The sequence below is a fragment of the Copadichromis virginalis genome, linkage group LG1 (assembly GCF_057382275.1).
Source record: "Copadichromis virginalis isolate Kocher_CV1m ecotype Utaka linkage group LG1, C_Virginalis_male_GT1.1, whole genome shotgun sequence".
NCBI lineage: Eukaryota > Metazoa > Chordata > Actinopteri > Cichliformes > Cichlidae > Copadichromis > Copadichromis virginalis.
Genome location: NC_140618.1, coordinates 9,739,604 through 9,761,174, shown reverse-complemented (window position 1 = coordinate 9,761,174; position 21,571 = coordinate 9,739,604). Strand labels below are relative to the sequence as shown.

General features: G+C 41.3%; 1 protein-coding gene across 1 annotated transcript; it reads left to right on the top strand.

The window, feature by feature from the left end:
• The first annotated feature begins 7,733 nt into the window (after window positions 1-7,733).
• sall1a (spalt-like transcription factor 1a) lies at window positions 7,734-20,001 on the top strand. The gene is made up of 3 exons (XM_085448834.1): window positions 7,734-8,623; window positions 13,871-17,274; window positions 18,359-20,001. Exons 1-3 carry the CDS (start codon window positions 8,551-8,553, stop codon window positions 18,797-18,799), a joined length of 3,918 nt encoding a protein of 1,305 aa, XP_085304960.1. The 5' UTR covers window positions 7,734-8,550; the 3' UTR covers window positions 18,800-20,001.
• Window positions 20,002-21,571: the final 1,570 nt, after the last annotated feature.

The window sequence follows — 21,571 nt, the reverse complement described above, 5'->3', positions numbered from 1 at the left end:
TTTGCTAGTCTTGTGCTGCCAATGGCAGATACTAAACTACAAGGTAATGACAATTTTCTCCAGTGGGTGCAACTCTCCAGATATCAACTCTGTGAGAGGTGGTTCTTACGTTAGCCACCTGGTTAAACAAAGGACCCCTGGAAGACATTACAGTCCAAGGGAGAATAACCTTAACTGCCAAAAGCAATTAATGTAGAAGAATTTGTCATGGTGACACATTCACAACTCACACTGACAGAACAGGCTGACATATAAGGGCTTTCAGTGCAGTGTAAGGGACAAAGCAAGGCATACTTAAGAATGGATTAGGTGTGAAATCTCAAATTAGGTCTATGAGAAATGTGTACATTAAGTTACTTATTATTCTGTCATCGTACGAAGTTCTGCAAACAGCTCTGCCTTTGCAACACACGCACAGACTCTGTGATGTGCTTATACACTGCATCGTTTCTCTGTGAAGAGCAGATGTGAGTGTAGTGTGAATTTAGGTAGACCAGGCATGTGCAGCCGCTGGCAGTCCTTTAGGGTTCGGGCACTCACACTTCAGTGTTAACAGTTTAGCTCCAGTGCCAGGTAGAGAATGAATGACACGGGGCAGGGTGGCACATCCTTGGAGATGTTTGTCAGGAGATGTCCCTCCCTTCTTCGTGTTTACACTCACAGGGGCCACACTTGGCTGTTAGCGGGGGAGAAAACTGGGAAAACAGCCGTCTTGTGAGAGCCAAGACTCTTACTGTGAATATTAAAGAGAGACAGAGAAGGAGAGTGAGGGAGAGAGAGCTATCTGGACAAAACAAAGCTGGGTTTGGAGAGCCCGGAGCACATAATAAGCACGACTCTTTCACTGCACACCCAGGGCACTGTGGAAAGTGGGGAGGCCACTGAATGGGAAAGGAAGTAATAAAAAAAGCAAACTTCTTTGAAAAGAGTCCTGTGTGTGTGTGTGTGTGTGTGTGTGTGTGTGTGTGTGTGTGTGTGTGTGTGTGTGTGTGTGTGTGTTTACATTTGTCCTTATCCATCTGAATGTGTGCAGCTGTATACCAGAGTGATGAGAATGCATACCCTATCTGTAGTAGGGTTTTTAGATATGAGATGCTCAGTTCAGTTCATTTTTATTTCAAACATTTCAAACATGTGCCTTCACAGTCATTACAAAATATCATTCCATTATTTGTTTGAAAAGGAGTAGGCAGAAGTATTTATCAAGTTGCTAGATCTCTGAGAAACAAAAAGACTGTAATTTTTATCTGTACCAAAACATCATTAAAGAATATGGAGTGAACCTCAGTGGGCCTCGTGAAAATGTAAGGCAAGCTGTGTTGTGTCCCCTTGCCAGACGCTTTGATGGGAGTTTGAAAAGCACCAACTCACCAAACAAGATGAGCCAGGAGGTAGGAGAAAAAGTAAAAGGGCAATGGAGTTTGATGAGAGAGTCTGATTGCCATTCTGTCTGACATGCAGTCTAAATGAGCTAAGAGAGCAGGAGAGGGACTATTTGATTCCAGCGTACGCACACACACAAACACAAATAAGGGCACTGAAGCGTTTTTCATTATTACATGGATTTTTTTTTTTTTACTTTTTCATTTTCTTTTCATACCTTGTTCGACTCCATAGTAAATTAAATTTATTGACGTAATTCTTATGTTTTATATCTTCCTTTGCAAAATATGAAAAGAAAATAGTAAAAAGAAAAAAAGAAGCAAGAGGAGACATAAATATGGGAGAAAAGAGTGAGTCGTGAAGAAAAAGGAAGTGGGGGAGTGGTGGCAGTCCTATAACTTGACTGAGTTTACCCCTCAAGGTAGTCTTCTCGCTTGTCATCAGGGAACTGACTTCTCTGATATCCCGTATCCGACTAGACTTCCACAAGTGGGGTAAATAAAGAATGACAAGCCCTCCCCCTTCACCTCCAGGCAGATTTCACTCCTCTTCCCCTTTCCAGTGCAGACGTGGTGTGCAACAACAGTGGAGCTATAACGAAATGCCATCTAATTTCAGTTCTACTCATTGACAATAAAATGCCATATATATGCAGCACTTGCAGAAATTTTGTCCTCTACATATTATGTGGGTAAATAAACACAGAGATAAAAACAGAGATACATACAGTATCTCTGTTTTGTTTTGTTTTTCAGTCTAAAGCACACAGGCATACACACAAACACCAGCTTAAATTTAGTTCCCTCTCGTGTGGTCACAGGAAGCTCAAGAGCACACATGCAAACACATAAGAAGACCTCACATAGAGCCTGCAACACTTTTCCTCCCGACAGATTCCTCATTTTGAACCACTGAAACCCCAGTGCAGTCTCATGTGTGTTTGTGCTTGTTTTAAAGAGCAATTACGGTAAGTACAGAAAGGCATCATATTTGGTGGTGATTTCTTTATTGGGAATATATAGAGAAATATAAAGAAAACAGGGCACAATCTGAAGCAGTCATTTAATGAATTGAATGTTGCTAGCGGTGAGCTTAAATGCCGCTTTGAAAGCACTGTGCACCAAAGTGAATTGCTCTATTCCAGTCAATCAATCAATCAATACATAAACGAATGAGGATATTAATTTAAGAAAAAGCTGAACAAAAAGGATGAAAGGGGGACGAGACAAGATGCAAAGTACGTAGGAAGTTAAAAATTTCATTGACTGGAGAAAAACTGACAAGAAATGCATTTCTTTAGGTGGCCTTAAAATGAAAGACTTAAAATGGGACTATAAATGAATAATTTAGCTAATGCTTCATTAATAGATGCAGGCTGTTAATTTGAACACAAAGCAGCAATCTAAAGGAGTGAGATCTTTCTCAATACACCCCTGACCAGCACCACCAGTAGCTCTCCCAGGTGCCAGACAGTGAGTCTGAAGGCTCCGCCCGGCCTCCACTCCCATTTCTTTCCCTCTGTAGCTCCAGGCCGGTGAGGGACAGGCTGAAGATCAATAGCTTGTGTTTGCCTATAGCAGTCACATTCCTCAGCCAGGACACTGATGCTAACTATCAATAGCAATAAGAGGCTGTCTGAGACACAGTTAACTGCTGGCCGACCAACACAGCTGTCTGGCGGCAGTTGATAAACATCTTGTGCCCAGAGTCACTGCGAATAAACCGCTTGATATGTTTCAACTTTGTGGCTGTATTTACTGTAAGAATGTGTGTGTTTTGTTTTTTTTTTTTGTTTTACGTGGCGTGTCTGCTGGCTCGGTGGTTACCTGCACGTTGCTTTGTGTGTGGTTACATTACCCGCCCGGCTTGCTTTGTGGCTGTGACACAGACATTGCATGTGTATATTCTGTATATTCTGTGTTTACGAGCGTGTGAAGTAATGTAGGGATAAGTCGATGTGTAATTTTTAGTTTTGCTTCCAGGTTCTTAAGAATACATAAACACTCAGCTTTCGGTGGGTGATGTCTGTAATTTCTTCAAGATGTTTGGAGTGTTTGGTTCCTCTATAACCTCCAGCCTTAGTGATGTGTGTCAGTGTAATCCGGCTCCATTCTGTGAAACATCTAACCATCTAAGCATCCCTCTTCATCCAAATATCATTTGTCAATGTCATATGAAAGCACAATGTGTTTTTCAAGAATACGAAGGAGCTAAAATGGGAGTCTTGGTGGTCGTCCAGTACCACCGTGTTTGTCGTTAATGCAACTCAAGCGAACATGTTTAATCAGATACAATCAAGTGAATTTGTATGATAACAATTGAAGGATTGAACGATTGCATCACTGTGACTGAGTGTATCTATTTAGAAAAAAACTTGGGTGGACAGTAATGAGAAACAGCCATAAAGCTAATAAACTTAGTGAACTAAAGCTAAAGGTTCGTTTTGCTCAAGTGCTGTGTATATTACTTATCTATATCTATTTAAACGCCTATTTATAAATAAGAATCATCAGTTAATAATCAGTCATATCTGATGCGAAACAAACTATGATTTGAATTTGTCCAAATTGAAAAGTGTAATTAATTGTTTTTAATACAAGAATGCAGCAAGTTATACTATCATAAAGTTTTAATCTCTTCTAAATTGTGCTGTGTTTATATTTTATCTGAAACAAAAGTATTCTAGTGTTTGCAAACTATCCAAAAGGATGCAAATGTAGTTTTACATTTGAGTGCATCCCGCCTGTAATGTTTGGTGTCCAGTTACACCATTCAGAAAGACACTGAAGCCTGGCCTCTCTCACTAATAACGAGGGAGGGGGGGGGGGGGGGGGGGGGTTGAAGCTCTTTGTCAAGGATCCATTGGCACACATCTCCTAACACTAGTACACTTGTACCTGAGTAGCTACAGCTTAAACACAATCACTCACAGTGTTTGTGCCACAGATGGCTGTACCAGTGGCACATGCAAACTCACAATCACACACACACACAGAGCCTGGACATGCAGGATATGTGTGATGGACCAGTGACCTCTAGCACCTCTGCGACACCCTTGAATGTTTGCTTGTTTTCCCTCAAACAAGATGAGATTGAAAGGGGGTGTCTGTAACTGCAGCTGAGATAATGTAAAAACAAACACGGCCCATTGATATCGGGCGATGCTGCAGGAAGATGTCAGAGGGCACAATGGGGGAAAACAATCTGTGGGACAAGTGGTGGCAGGGCTGCTGGGGGACAATGGAAAGGGTTTGATCTCTTAATTAATGGAGGCTAGTCGGTGCTGCTGCAGGTATTGAATTTTAATGCAGGCGATTTTTCAATGGGATTCCTTTGGTGGCAAAACAGTGCTAAATGCTGCATTCTGATTGTCTGGAAGACAAAGAAATCTCACTTCATACTTCAAGTAAATGAACCAATAATTTCTGCTCTAGCTGGAGTGTTTTTTCTTTCCCCATAGCCCTATAATCTGATTAACTTTAGATATGGTTTTTTTTTGTTATTGTTTTTCTGTTTATTTATTCGTTTTGGTTTTTTAGAAGACTTAATGTGGAATAACTCAAATACTGAGTAATACTGAGGTTGGGCACCCTAAACATAGCAGTACTGTTCTGTTAAGAGTCATACAGTGACAGAGTGTGTGACTTGGTAGAAGGAAAATATGGCCTTGTTTCTTTATTTGAGCATGAGGCCATCTTACAACAATCCCTTTAATCAAGCTCATAATCCTTTAGTAAAGACATCATGGTGCCATTAATAATGCCAGGCACTTGATATTTGTTCTGGGAATGAGGGGGACCATTGACTTCATCAGTTGTCATTAATGAAGAAAAGAAGGAATAATGTACTAGTTTATTTATCCTGCCACAAAATAAAACATTTTAGGGAATTTCAGCCTATGGTTGTTTGTGATTGTATTTGTTATTATTAAAAAGGCCCTTTCTTAATATTATCTCTATAACTTTTTGGTATTTTTTAATAGAGGCTCTTTACTCATAACATATGAATCAAACCTATTGTCCATGTAAGCAGCAGCCCTGTTAATCAGGGACTCCACTCCTCTTCATACATACTGGAATCACGAGACTCTGCTTTCTTGTAAAACCTTGAGTTTTGTCCGCTCTCTCTTTTTGCCATTTGTGCGACTGTTATCACAAATACTACGCGCGCGCGCGTGTGCGCGCGCGCGCGCGCACACACGTGCAGCTGACCTAGATGAAGGCCTAATCCAGCTAGTTGTAATTCTTTAGGCATCGAGTCGAGCAGGACCGTGAATAGAAACCCACCACGTGTTGAATAAGCAGAAAAAAGGGGGCTTTCTAGTTAGAAATACAGAGTGTGAGGATCACTAACAACTGCGCTTTGGTAGATTCCTCGCTTTAACTATCGCATTATGCGCTCAGACGTGCAGTGTTTCTGAGCTACGTGATCAATCACGACGTGTCGGTGATAATAGTGAATGATGACACCCACGACAGACCGTCTCTGATATGGTGCGCGCAGCATTGATTGCGCATAACCGACAAATGCGCACTTTTTATGCGCCAAAGGCTTCTGTCACTTTTCTTTGAAAGCACTTTCCCCCCACAGTGACAAAAAGAAACTGTTTGATGCGCCTGTTAAATAAACGGTTATTACATTCACCGTTAACCAAAGGTTTTAATAGTTTTTTTTTAAAAAAGGAAATATACATTAATAATTCTATCTTAATATCATTATCATTAGTATGATAAACATTTTTATGTTAAATATTTATTTTTTCCCGCTTTCTCACTCAACAGATAATAAATAATAATTCAGGCAGACACACGCCTCTGAAAAAAGAAAAGAAATAAAAAACGTTTAAGTCAGTTTAAAACTTTTTCAAGCACTGGCACTGAGTTATATCTGTTGGGTCCCCAAACTGTGTCCGCCTGTGTCATTCAGCCCATGACTGTTAACACTGTATCCTCAACCGTCCCGAGTGAATCCCATTTAAAATGTCTCCTGCTCGGCTGGGCTGCAAATCACCCTGTTTACAATCTCACACCAACACTCACATCAATTAACTGGCCATTGATTTTTCCGCCCGGGACATTACAATATTGCAGACCCCTTTTTCCTCTCCTAGCAATTTCAAGTTTCCTGCATATAATTGCACGGGCTTTTTAACTGCACGCGCACATACACATTTTCCCCTACTAATGATAATTTGCTCTTTGATTTTTTTTAGTCACAGCTTTAATTTCGATCTGGTCCCCAGGTTTGTGGACAGTTTACGCATCAATTGATACTCCCTCCCCCCAAAAAAGAAGAAGAAGAAGAAGAAGAAGAAAAGAATGTTCCATTTGAAAATTATGTGTGCTGTTTAATTATTCGACCTAACGCATTGATAAAGCAGATCACTAAGGCCATCAGAGGTATTTGATTTTCCCTCTGCTCTTTCCTTTTTTCATGAATAAGTAAATAGTAAGGCTAGTCGAAACTAAAAGATATCTGACACAAGAGAGGACCAGATCCATCTAGCCTGCAGCTGCTCTTTAAATATTCAGTGAAAAATAATGGCATCCGAGGCATCACCTATAGTAACATTATTATCTTCATTTCTCAAAATCAGCCTGACTGAAAGCTTCGTTTATCTTTTTCAGGTAATAAATCTACTCGACTCAGCGCTCACAAGAAGCTCCTGTGGGATCTCTTGCCCTCTTAAGCATCCCAAGTGAATGCGCACTCCTGTTAATGCATTATTTATAATAATAATAATAATAATAATAATAATAATAATAATAATAATAATAATGTAACTTCTGTAATCCACAGGCTCGATTAAGACATCGTTTTATTTGCTTTGCCGTTATCAGCTGAAATATATTGGCCAATTGTCAATCTAATAAAAACATTTACCATTATGATAAAATAAAACATATCAACAGGCCAAACATTTAACTTTTGATAAGGACATTATGCAGTAATTCATGCCGATTTTACAACATAAACAACCCAGTGGATGGTGAATATATAAAGAAAAGTTTAGGGTTTTTTTTTTCCAAATGCATGATGTGAAATATAGATTAGTCCGCGTGACATGGATATGAGGCAAGCATTCGTTAAAAAAGTGTTTGGGGAAGAATTTAAAAGCTTAATTTATCCCCATTCAGATGAACAGACTTCTGTCTCTCCGCTCTTTACCACTGATCATCCCGGCGCGCACAAACCGTTTGGCTCTGCTGTGCTCAATCAGAGAGAAAGAGAGAGAGCGGGAGCGAGGGAGAGGGAGGTGGAGGTGAATGGTAACGTGACTGAATAGCCCGATGACCAATCAGATCCTCGATGGGCCGGGCTCCACATTTGTCCCACTGCCGCACGGGCCCTCAAAGTTTGTTTATTCGCGGAACGCAGTGTGTGATGAAAACGTGTTAGTAAGTAACCCCTCTTTCTGCTAATAATAATCAAATCAAAGTGATTGGGACGTCGGATCTCACTCTGGACTTTTGGGAACGCGTAACGGTGCCATTTACGCACGGAACATGCTGGCGAGACGTTGCGTTTTACCGCACCGGGAGCTTCGCTTCAAACTCTTCAGAAAGTAGGTGTCGGTGTGCACACAACAAGAGCTGTATTACAGCGATCTTTACGCAAGAGTGGAGAACGGACTACCGAGTTGTAGTGAAATTAAAGTTGGTTGGAGATCGTGAAGGTTTGAGTTGCGAGCGTCCCGTCAATCCACATCAACAGGGGAAAAGGAAAAAAGAAAGAAAATAAACTGTGATGACTGCAAAAGACTGAAAGATACTGTCGCGGGCATGGACTCGAGACGCTGACATTCCCCTGTAGTAGTCAAGATAAGCCTTGACTTGGCTAACAGAAGGGGTTAAACCGTATCTAAAGGGAGTTTGGAAAACCCAGCCTTTCTTCCTCATACGGATCAACTCATTGGGTGGGAGCTGAGAGAGAGACAAGAGTCCCCAGCAAATCAGGAGCTAATTGATTAAAGAGACTTCATTTGAATAGGAGGGGGGCTGGCAAGGTGCCAATCGCCTTTCAAAGAAGCCCCCGTATGATTAATCGCAGAGCATTATTGATAATCATAACGGGGCACATGCGCGGTGGATGTTCTCGATTTACGTAATTTTTTAGAAGGTTTTGTAGTCATTTTTTTATTCTTTGCCTGCTGATGTGCCAGCCAGCATGTCGCGGAGGAAGCAAGCGAAGCCTCAACACTTCCAATCCGACCCTCATCTGCCTTTATCGGAGTACAATGGTGAGTCCAAGTAACCCAACGCTCCTTTTATGCAATCACCGTGAATTTTTCTTTCTTTTAAGCGATGTTTTTATTGTGTCCGCGGTCAACTCTCACTGTTAAGGAAGACTTTGAATTGGAGTTTATGCTGTTAGTTTTTTGTTGATTTCTTTACAAATTCAAGTGACTTCTTGATGAAAGTATGGTCGACTTTTAACAAAAGTTGATGCACCGATTTTCCACGAATTTCCCATTATTCAAGTACCAAGAACAATTTGGGGTAACTTGACATTTCTGCGCTGATTATTTTATTATCAGAGGTTAAAACTCAGTTCTAGGCGGTTAATAAGTGAAATATGAGAACACAGATATGGTGCGTTTTCTTTGGGTTTGAGCTCGGTGTGACTTAAAAGTTTCAAAAGTTTTTAATCTTAACTTTAGCGCGTTTTAAATAAATAAATAATCGCTCCGCTCGCACTCAGGCTTCCCTGCGTTCAGCGGTCGGCGTCTTGCCTCGACATCGACCACCCTGTCGCCCCTGTCGGGACTCCCAACTTTTCTTTGGTCCCGGACCGACAAATACCGTATTCCGTGTGCTTCAACTTTGCGCTGCAAACTCGTACAGATATCTCCTTCTTTTATGAAAATATATCAACAGTCTACGCCATGGCTTGTTACTCTTTTTTTTTTAAGTAAGATGAAAGGAGGACAGAGTGCGCCGGAGAACGTTAATGAACAAACATCTTTCCCAGTTCCTCCTGTGACGGTCTCTTTAGTTTACCCGTCTTTAGGCAATTTTTTTTCTTATAAAAAAGAAGAAGAAGAAGAAAACAAATATTTGGGAAACTGAAGTTTTGTCTCGGCCATTCTGTCTCCACAAATACACAACCGATTCGTCCAAAAGATAGTTTCATGTCGATATAGATAAACCGATTTCCTAATTTTAACTTGCGGACTTGTAGCCAATGCGACCATCTTACACCTTTGAAAAAACTGCAGTAAGAATGCTTTGTTAGAAATGTGGTGCCTAAAATGTGAAATGAGTTTGTACAAAGTGGCTTTCAGGACTTTGCATGAGCTCTCAGAGTTTCAGAGGCCAACATAAGCCAGTAAAGTTATAATTAATTGCAAGCTGCTTTGTTTTTGTAGAAAAGGGGAATACTCGAGCCAAACAAGACACTAATAAAACTGCGTTTCAGATCACTGTAGAATAGTTATAAATAAAGCTTTCATTTCGCTACAGGACGTTGCAGCGTGTATTTTTGTTGACCGACTTTTCAGTCATGCGTTCATTAGGAGGAAAAAAATATCCATTAATATTTTAAGTAATTTCATAAATGTTCATAAATGGAAAGAAGCCCCGACTTTGTTATTCGGCGCAGTGTGATCGAATTTTGCCGCACAAAATTTATACTTTCTGCAATTTAAAAATAAATACATCTTTTGATTTAAATTTTTAGAAAAATGGCCTACAGATTTCATGCGAGGAAATAAAAAAATCTGTGCAGCACACTGTGTTTAGCACAACCTGAAAAGCATGTGCATTTCAAATAAATATTTAAAATAAATATTCCTTTCGGGAGAAAGTCACGCATTGAAACGCTGTTTCACGTGATTTTAGGAACTTGATGATTAATGCAAAACCTTGTCTATCCCTGAGTGCTGTTTCTTTCCCCTAAATTTCCTTTAAATCTAATAAAGGGGAGTGAGGGAAAGTCACTTGTTTCAACAACCCATCTGCAGAATGCAAAAATTCCTAATTATGTCTAGGCCATATGCTAAAATAGTTGCAAGTGTCTTGTGTATGTAATTATAAGAGTATGACCATGTTGTCTTTAAGTTTGGGATTATTTAGCTGAAGCAGTGCTCATTATAAATGAGTTGTGTGTCTTTCTAGAGTGTTCTGGTAGCAGAAAGGGAAACAGAAAGTCATTGTATTTGTAGCTGAATATCAGTGATGCTCAGGGCTGTAGTTACTGGGAGGTCGGAGTGAGAGCCACAGAGGGTGGGATGTTGAGCTGTTTTAACCTTTGCCAGCGTCCCTCTGTTTGGAGGTGATCAGAGTTCAGGGCTCACTGTGTTCCTCTCTGCCTTGCCATTGACCCTGCTGATGAGAGCTGCAGGCAGCCCAGCAAGGCCTCAGCTTTTTTATTTAAGAGTGTGTTTGACTGTGGGGCCTTATCAATGTTGTGACCATCCCCTTATGCCCTATCAGAGTGGCCCCCCTAGAGGAGAGATTGGCAGGGCAGCCCCCTTTTGCGCTGTTTCTCCCTGCAAACACAGAGTGCCTCGCTTGTCATTTTGCCATTGTTTATGTGGTGTGAGTTTAGGTGTAGCCTGAAGGACTTGCTTTGCCTTTTTCCCTCCCCTTAAGCTTTAACCATGTCACCGGGGCAGAGCTTCTGAGATTTGAATCTTGTCCTGGACCACGGCAGCTTTAGTGGAACCCCATCTAGTGTTCAGTGGGATGAGTCCTGAGGGCTGGAGAAGATGTGAGCAGAAACCCTCCTGAAGTTACAAGTGTCAAGACGCTCACAGAGGCCCCCTGCGAAAAAATAATGTAGGATCTCTCAAAGCTCTCCAACTTTTTTGACTAATCCTTACTTTCTTGTCTCTCATATTCAGATTTTTGGTCAATCTCTTTGAGGCTCCGTCCTCTTGCTGTCTGCCTTAACGCCCTTTAGCTCTGCTCACTACTTACATTGTGCTATTGATAGACATTCTATCGAAGTTTACAGTCTTTCTTCATACCAGCTTGACTTTATCTTAATTGTAATTTGAAGTTAATCCTTGCTATTTTAGGAATTAAGCCTAATGCTAGCATCTGCGCTGTTTGCTCCTAGTCTTATGTGGACAGTGGATTTGTAGTGATGCATTAATTCAGTTTTGATCCTTTTTCGGTCATCAAGTAAAGACATATTTTGGCAGTGTAAAAAGTCATATGCAGTTGGTGGTGAAATGATTCTTACACTGTACAGCCGTAAAGGCATTTTTACCATTGGCTTTCCTTAAACTTGTGATAGAGTTCGGAAGACGACAATGTCCCTTGCTGCATTGCAATTTGATGACGAGTCTTAGCAGTTCCTTAGTTAGAGTATAGAAATGTACATTTTGGGGGAAAGCTCATCTGTCTTTGCTGTTTTTTTTAGTGTAATTTTATATTCTAGCGATAGTTGTATTTTATCCATGCATTTGTTTTATTGTGGCATTTGTTTGATAAGTTTAAATAATTTGAAAGTGCACAATTTTTGAAAATGCACTGTACAGAAAATAATGTTTTAGTATTTGTTAGGATTTATTCAATTAAAGAAACACACTTATTATGTTTGTGAGTTAAATAGTGAATTAATTAAATTCCACTGTAGAGCTTTTTCTCTGCTGTGTGTAGATTTGCACACACAGACACACACACAGTGAAAACTCAGGTATTTTATTTTTTATGAATAACTCTGCATCTTCCAAAAGTCAGGCAAAAGTTTTTGTTTTTTCTATATTCTTCTATTTTCATCCTGCTCATTTTCATATGATTTGATTTTCTTCACACTAATTTGTGTACAGTGAACCTTGAGAAAAGAGAAAAGGTGTTTATTTAATCCTCACATTTCTCACACTATGAATCAAACACATTTTTTCAAAATTAACGCTTGGGGTGTAGGTAGACGGGTGGGTGGAATTGGGGGGGGGGGGGGGGGGGGATTTAACATGAAAAGTTATCATTAAAGTTGAGTCTTCCCTGTTTGCATGGTTTGGTGGTGTGAGGGCCGGGGTTTACTGTCATGGCAACTTTGCGTTATCTGATGTCTCTGAGCGGAGAAACATTGAGGGAGATAATCCCTGAATTAAACAGGATCTGCTTTGAGTCGACTGAGATGAGCAGGGCCAGGCTGTGCCGACGATCCCCGCCGCTCCCATGCTGTGTGAACAATGGGAAGGCATCCTGTCTCTCTGTGGGGCAGGGCTGCACTTCTCTGGGTTTCATTTGCAAATGAATTCTTGGCCCTGATGAAAGTGTTGAGGGGCCAGAGGCACAATGAAAGGGATTCATAGAGAAATGCAATTTGTAAATCAACTTGTATGCTAAATAGCGAGATTTTAGTGTGACAAAGAGGGAAATGAATAAGGAAAGTCTGGAGCACAGCAGTGGCTCTGGGGGCAGGGTGTCGTCTTGCCTTTTCATTCCCTGACTCGTCCTGTTTATTAAAATGGAAAATTTCAAAACCTATTTCAGTGCGCATTTGGAATGTGGTCGTTACTTTAGAATTTTTGTCTAAGTAACAAGAGAAGTTTCTGTTATGCTTGTTCTATGAACTGGTGTGTCTGCCTTCTTAGTTTTGGCAAGTTTGTGATGCATGCGTTCTCATATGCCACACTGCTCTTTAGCGTTGACCAAGTATTTATTTATTTATTTAATCCCTTTCAGGCATTTTTTTTTCCTTAAATGAATTCACCGATAACTGTCCTTTCTTGGATTTAACTTTTGGGTTTATTGGACAATACTTAAACAAAAGTCTTAAGAATAATAAATATTTTTATTCTTGTAATAGATGGCAGATTTGTTTCATGTTTTTTGGTTATCAACTGAGTAACTGTTTACCTTAAACTTCTTTCTTGAATTTCTTCCTCTTTGTTTTTGCTTTCTTGTGTATATGCAGTAGATGTGGTGCCACAGGCTCTGTTGTTCTTGTCTCACTGTGATTGCAGGCTGAGTGGATACAAATTAGTTTAGTGACATAGATAACCTGTCCAAGATGCCTGTAGTTGGCTGAAAATGAGCAAAGTTGACAGCAAATTGAAAGTCTAATAAGTCCTTCAAATGCTTGATTTGCACCGAGTGGACAAGTAGACTTTGAAGGGCATGGAATATAGGAAATCAATGCTTTTCTATGAAATTTCATTAAGACCCAATGATCCTGACTTCACTCTATTCTATATTTTGATGGATTATCTAGAGAAAATGATTACCTTTGGTTGGCCTGATGAAACCCAGATGTACATCTTCAAAGATCACTTTTAACCAATATTTGAGTAGTTCCCATTGATTTTGTATCCCCTCTTATCATGTTTCAGAGGCCACTACATTGAATAAGGTCTTTCCTCATTTCTGCCAGCTTACTGTTGCCTTTTAATCTTTTTTCGTGAACACATCAGAAGGATAGGTGTTAAAACTGATTAACTTAAGATTAACAACAATTGAATTCAAGAAGATAAATCTGCTTCTTCAGCTGCAAAACATTTCTAATCGCTAATCCTCTGTTTCCTCTTTTTCAGGGGACACAGAACTTTGCTCCGAGGACCCCCCCTGCAAGGAGTCAGACGCCCATGTCTGTAGCAGATGTTGTGCTGAGTTCTTTGAACTATCAGATCTTGAGGAACACCAGAAGAATTGCACTAAGAATCAGTTAGTTCTGATAGTGAATGAAAATCCTGCCTCCCCTGTCGGAACTTTCTCGCCTGGGTCTCCTCCTCATAATCCCGATGACCAGATGAATGACACAGCTAATAACACTGATCAAACAGAGGGCAGTGACCTTTTGGAGCCTAACACTCTTGAAAAAGACGAATCCATGGACGTGGACGTTTCCGGAATGAGCAGTGGTCACGAAGAGGACGGCAGTCATACAGAGAGCGGAAGCCCCATTAATACAGTCAGCAGCCATGCTGATAGAGGCACCTCTGGCCCCGCAGTAGGTACTTCAGCTATCTCTGCCTCACTACCTCAGCTCAGTAACCTAACTGAACTGGGGAACTTCTCCATGATCAACAGCAATGTCATAATTGAAAATCTGCAGAGCACCAAAGTGGCTGTGGCCCAATTCTCCCAAGAAGCCCGTTCGACTGGAGGACCAAGGGTGGCCGTGCCAGCACTAATGGAGCAGCTCTTAGCCCTGCAACAGCAACAGATCCACCAGCTTCAGCTTATTGAACAGATTCGCCATCAGATACTGCTACTAGCCTCCCAATCACCAGAAATACAGGTACCTCCAACTTCTGCTCCCGGCACAATGGGGCCAGCTGCCAGCCCCCTGACCACACTCAGCTCACATCTCTCTCAACAGCTGGCGGCAGCCGCAGGCCTAGCACAGAACCTGGCCAGCCAGTCGGCCAGTATTAGCAGCATAAAGCAGCTGGCTGCAGCAGCACAGCTACCTCAGTCCAACCCAAGCAGCAGTGAGACATCTCAGAGCATTACCACACTGGGGCCATCAACAATCAATCCCCAATCCTCTGACAAAAGGCCCACTCCTATGAGTAGCCTTCATTCTCAACTAAGCAGCTCCTCACTAGCAAAGTCATCGACGCCAGCATTTGGAATAGGTAGCTTGTTAAGCTCAGCCGTGAATCCCCTTCTACCTCAACCCCCACCTGGAAATCCCATGTTCTCCAGTTCTCTGTCCAGTGTTGGCACCACTGTAGAGGACCTCAACTCTTTAGCAGCTTTGGCCCAGCAGAGAAAAGACAAGCCGCCAAATGTCAGTTCATTTGAGCATAAGAGCAGCTCTGATGATGCTTTCTTCAAACATAAGTGCAGGTTTTGTGGCAAGGTGTTTGGGAGCGACAGTGCCTTGCAAATTCACCTGCGCTCACATACTGGTGAGAGACCCTACAAGTGTAATATCTGTGGCAACCGGTTCTCCACTCGTGGTAACCTGAAGGTGCATTTTCAGCGTCATAAAGAAAAATACCCTCATATCCAGATGAACCCTTACCCTGTTCCTGAGCATTTAGACAACATACCAACAAGCACTGGCATTCCATACGGCATGTCTATACCACCTGAGAAACCTGTGACCAGCTGGCTTGACAGTAAACCAGTTTTGCCTACTCTGACATCATCAGTCGGCATGCTGCTACCACCAACCATGCCAAGCCTGCCACATTTCATCAAAAAGGAAGATCATTCAATAGCCATAACTAGTCTTTCTGTTACTGCAAAGAGTGACTCAGGTGCCACTGAGCCTTCAGCTAAAAGTAATGATGGTGTATCTGAAGAGGGTGAAGGTGCAACACTGCCTACCTCAAATGGAAAAACTGACGAAGGCAGCAAGACTTTGGGTCTCATGACAAATGTGAGTTGTGCATCAGAAAGCATTGCAGAGTATACGACTTCTACCAGCCCACCCATGATGACCAACCCACTCATGCCCCTTATGTCTGATCAGTTCAAGGCTAAGTTCCCTTTTGTAGGCATTCTGGATCCTCTCCAGGGATCGGAGACATCCAAGTTACAACAACTTGTGGAGAACATTGATAGAAAGGTGAAAGACCCAAATGAATGTGTCATTTGCCACCGGGTGCTGAGCTGCCAAAGTGCACTGAAAATGCACTATCGCACTCACACTGGGGAACGGCCCTTCAAGTGTAAAATCTGTGGCAGGGCATTTACCACCAAGGGAAATCTTAAAACCCACTACAGTGTTCATAGGGCCATGCCTCCTCTTAGAGTTCAACACTCCTGTCCCATTTGTCAGAAGAAGTTCACGAATGCTGTCGTTCTACAGCAACATATCCGTATGCATATGGGTGGGCAGATCCCCAACACCCCTCTGCCAGAGAGTTATCCAGAGTCCATGGCTTCTGATACTGGCTCATTTGAAGAGAGAAACTTTGATGATCTTGACAACTTTTCTGATGACAACACTGAAGGAATGGAAGAGGGTCCAGACAGCAGTGTGCCAGATACACCCAGATCTGCTGATGCTTCCCATGACAGTCTATGTAACTCCCCAGCTCCCCCTGAAATGGCTACCCAGGAAGGGCAAGAGAGGAATGGCCAAGAATATAATAATGAAATGCAGGAACATAATGTGATCCAGATGAAGGCTATTGCAAATGGCTTAATTGAAGGTGACTGTCTCACCAATGACTCCTCATCTCTGGGAGGTGATGTTGAAAGCCAAAGCGCCGGGAGTCCAGCGGTGTCAGAATCTACCTCCTCCATGCAGGCGCCATCACCCACTAGCATGCAGCCACAACCACACAAATCCCCGAGCCTCGAAGAAAGGCACCAAAGGGCCTTATCTTCAGACCCCACCAGTATAAGCCTCTTGCACTCACATCCCTCCAACCTTGGAGCCCTGGACCTGACATCTGTCAGTTCACCAAAAGACCCTTTGGGCATGATTTTCCCCTTCCGTGAGCGTAGCACCATCAAGAATACATCCTGTGACATCTGTGGGAAGACCTTTGCTTGTCAGAGTGCCTTGGACATTCACTATCGAAGCCATACCAAAGAAAGACCATTTATTTGCACGGCATGTAACAGGGGTTTCTCCACCAAGGGCAATCTCAAGCAGCATATGCTAACACATCAAATGCGAGACTTGCCCTCACAGCTATTTGAGCCATCAAATACCAGCCTGTCCTCCAGCCCAACTCCTTCTCTTCTATCTGTCGGTTCTCTAAGCAAACCAGAAGTCAATGGTTTCCTTCATAACCTTCATCCGGAAAACAAGGAGGTACCCCCTGGCTTGGTCACCTCATCTGCCTCAACATCCCCAGTGCTTTCCACTGCTCCACCACGCAGGACTCCCAAGCAACACTTCTGCCATACCTGCGCAAAGTGTTTCTCCTCCGCCAGTGCTCTGCAGATCCACGAGAGAACCCACACAGGGGAGAAACCCTTTGCCTGCAGCATCTGCGGCCGAGCTTTTACCACCAAAGGAAACCTCAAGGTAAATGTCGAAACACCCAGCAAACTATTTGCCTCCTAAAAGTATGTGCGTGAGAATGTTCATGAAAAACGAGTCTCAGGGTTACTATTTAATTTTATATGGCATGTCAGTGCATTAGGCATCAAGATGTGGTAATGTGGTATAATTAATGAAAGGAACTGCTCTTAGAGAAAAAAAAATGGAAAAGCTGAATCATGCATGTAATATAATTATTGGAGAGAAATTCCAGCATGTGATCAGCTAAGAATGATCCAGTGCACACAATTAATTATCAGGTATAATCACTGTGAGTAAGTCAGTCTGTATTTTTCCATAACGGATTCTGTAAAAAATGTCACAGGCTTAAATCATCAAGAAAAAGATCTGCTTAGTGATCTTTAGGATTTTGGGGGATTATGTGGCCTTAATTTACAATTATGTTAGTTATTTTTGAATGTCTCAATCTCCAATTCCTAGTGGAGAAATAAGGGCATATGTTTTTTTCTTGTTTGTTTGGGGTTTTTTTATTTCTAAAAGATTTAAGAATCAAGCTCAGGCTGTTGGATGATACTAGACTTACAGCGATATCTCACAGTGGTATGGTTTATTTTAAAAAAGGCTCATAAACTTTGTGTAAACTATTGTATATGAGCCACATTAAAATACAATTATTTTGGAGCAGTGTTTCAAAAATGTCCAAGCAGAATGTTGTCTTGTTCTTAGAAAGGGTATGGGCAGAGGTGAAATGTCACATGTAATACTGGCTGGGGCAATGAAACTGGACAGTGCAATTTTTGCTTCAGCCGTGCGGTCCCCTTGTGAGATGAGCAAATTAAAGTTCAGATTAAACAGCATGTATCAGTCTTGCCAAAAGATGTTTACACAGTGTTTGTACTTCTCATAGCATAGGCAGCTAACTGATCTGCTGCACTCAGGGTGTGAAGCTATTTTAATTCACACTCAAGCATTATTATTATTTTTTCCATTGCATCATCTCATGTGCAGCTCTTGTGGCCAAGTTTGTAAACATCACTAGTTTTCATCCCGCTCATTGCTCTGTCTCTCACCTCCTCTCTTTTGTTCTTCTCCCTCTCCGTCTGTGTAGGTTCACATGGGCACCCACATGTGGAACAGCGCTCCTGCCAGACGTGGCCGCAGGCTCTCCGTAGATGGCCCGATGGCCTTCCTTGGCACCAACCCAGTCAAGTTTCCCGAGATCTTCCAGAAGGACATGGCATCAAGGGCAAGCAACGGAGACCCGACCAGTTTCTGGAATCAGTATGCTGCGGCCTTCTCCAATGGTCTCGCAATGAAGACAAATGAAATCTCTGTCATCCAGAACGGAGGCATCCCACCCATGTCAGGTGGTGTCGGAAATGGGGGCAGCTCTCCCATAGGTGGCCTGACAGGCAGCCTTGATAAGCTACACAACACGGAGCCCAATGCTGCTCTGGCTGGTCTGGAGAAAATGGCCAACACAGAGAATGGGGCCCACTTCCGGTTCACACGCTTCATGGAGGACAATAAAGAAATTGCCACCAATTAGTATATGTCCTCAACTGGGCACAGACACATAAAGATGCCTAAAGGCATACTGTACACATATGTAGACACAGACAGAGGAAGAGAACAAGACAGGGATAAAATCAGCTGAACTGCTTTGCTCGCCATTGAATCTTTACGAACATGAGTGTGAAGACAAGTTGCTTTTTTTGTACAATGTACATGTTATAGTTTTAAGGAGCTTATTTATTAGTGATTATAACCTTGCTTGAAACCAAGTGGAAGCATTAACAATTAGGTTTTGTTTATTTTAAAGCCACAATGGGTGCTTTAAAAATGTGCTTTTGAAACTTAGAATATCTGGTTAGATAACCTTACCTTGGCATTAAGTTATTTTCTGTCTGTAGTAGCTATAATTGAACTGTCTATGTTCATGTGATGCATTAGCCCTGTAATAAGCGAACAGACTTGCTGTAAATAATGTACACTGATCTTCTGTAGATGGTCTAACATCTGTGTGTTCATGAATCCCCCCCACCCCGCCTCATCAAGACAAAACAATGAAATTCAGGCAAGGGACTAAATGATGTTGTAGTTCCTTTCTTTCCGATTATTATTTACCTTTATCTTATTTAATGAAGACAAAACATTGAAGTTTGCTACATTTCAAGGGTTTATTTAGTGTTAATTTGTTTTCTCGTTACAGTCTCTGTATTGTACTTTCTACTTTTTTTGTTTACTTCCATTTTTTTTCTTCTATCTTCTGTTGCTCATATTTTATTGTTGTTGAGAGCAAGACGGTTACAAATAGAGGAACATTCAGTCTGGCCTGTTTCCTGGATTTTGGAACTGAGACAGCTAATCAAATTGGAAGGATCACTTTTAGTATCTGAGCTGGATTTCCACATTGCTGCTATGTCCCAGCATCCTCACTGACATCAAGTGCAAAGTTATGTGTTGAAGCTTCTGTAAATATGTTCAGATGTGGAAATACAAGCTCCCTTGCAAGAAAATGTACATAAAGCTCTCACAAGAAGTCCATCACGGCCAGGGGACAAAATGATAGTGTTTTTATAAGTATAAATATATATCGGGTTTGACAACCTTCGGACTGTTACATGCACTTTCTTGGAAAGTTGGAAGATCTTTATGGGTCCAGTTTCTCTACACTTTAATACCTACTAACAACTAAGATACTGTAATTCTTTACTCTAATAATCAAATACATCAGTTTTCCAAAAGAAACATTGTGTGTTTGTGTGCTTTTATTTCCTCATTTTAAAAATACCGTCTCTTTACATTTACTAACAACTATACATAAGAAAAAAAGCAGAAATAAAAAATAAATTAAATAAGCAACTTTTGTTTCTTTTAAAGAATTTGTGTTCACGTGCAGCCTCCACACTTCCGTGCACAAACTACAGAAACGGAGGCTTGGGTGCTGATGGTGTGAGTTTTCCTGCTCTTTAATTTAAAATGAACACTGTTTGAACATCGTAGTTTCTATAGCTAGTTCTCCAGATCTCCAATTAATGACTGTTCCACAGAATCGGATAAATTCAAAGCGTATCCGTGGAAAGGAAAAGGCCCCCTTCTGCAATTTATTTACAAAGGGTTTAAAAGAAAGAAAGAAAGAAAGAAAGAAAGAAAGAAGCGCGTCGCAGCGGGTAAAAGGATGGTGTGTCCGGAGCAGATAGTTAAGCAGGAGGTGTCCGATGCGCAGTTGGCGTTATTTTTCTTCTTCGTCGTCTTCAGTTGAAAATAGAACTTGTATTAAGAAAGCGACGAGCTAGTTAGTGCTTTCCAAAGAAGGTTGTCAAGACGATCGCTCGGTTATCCGGATACAGTTGACGACTTTAAAGGCGTTTGCGTTGCATTTTTTATTCAAAGTGAAAAATGTTCCCCTTTTGTATTTCAACAGCTGCATTTAATTTAACACATCGTTGCACATCCTGCAATGCAGGATCTGTTAATTTCTGTCCAGCATCCTCGGCGCGCTCCCCTCCTCTTTACAAAGCCGAAATCCCCAATATTTACGTTTTAGATTTCGAGACGTTGAAGCTAAATGATCCTTACCCACAGTGCCTGTTTTCTTTTTAACAGTCACATCTGTTCCCCTGAGCTCTGTTTGTGCAGTAAATCGGCTTCCTGAGAGATTCCTTCAAAGAACAAAAAGAAAAATAAAACATTCCCACATTCTTGCTTAATTATGACAAATTCTTCGTTTGCATGTACTATTTTAAATATGGTGTATTTCTACTTAGGAAAATTATTATTATCATTATTATTATTATTACATTCTAAATGATAATCTAATTGATTTCATAAAAAAAAAATAATTTCCAAATGATAACATTAATAATACTAAACTATGTGCTGCAAAATTAAATCATAAAATTATAAATATTTGAATAATAAAATAATGGAAACACAATAAATAAATAAATAAAGGCCTGATGAGTCATTTGGCTTATTTTTCATGCAGACTGCTCACAGCTGGGGAGCACAAATATACAGGAGTAAATACATGTTTTATCTCTGTGTGAGTCATCCCACCACTAAGCATGGACTGTGCTCTTGGTTCCCAGCTCCTTGCTTAAGTATCGATTGAGCTGTGCAGTATTACAGAAACACTTGAATCTCAGGTGGCAGGAATGAGTACAATTGATCTCTTCCACTGTGGCTCCCAGCAGTGGCTTTTTGCTCCACAACACACCGCACCACAGGGAGAGCCAGGCGAACACACTGAAACACAATCGCTAAAGACTAAGATGGGCTGTCCCAGTCTGCCCTGCTCACTGTCACAATTTACTGT

Excerpts from the sequence above, each read along its gene's own strand:
- sall1a (XM_085448834.1), top strand. The coding sequence starts at position 8,551 with ATGTCGCGGAGGAAGCAAGCGAAGCCTCAACACTTCCAATCCGACCCT. Across the intron at positions 8,624-13,870 it reads GCCTTTATCGGAGTACAATG|GGGACACAGAACTTTGCTCC; the intron begins GTGAGTCCAAGT and ends CCTCTTTTTCAG. Across the intron at positions 17,275-18,358 it reads CCACCAAAGGAAACCTCAAG|GTTCACATGGGCACCCACAT; the intron begins GTAAATGTCGAA and ends CCGTCTGTGTAG.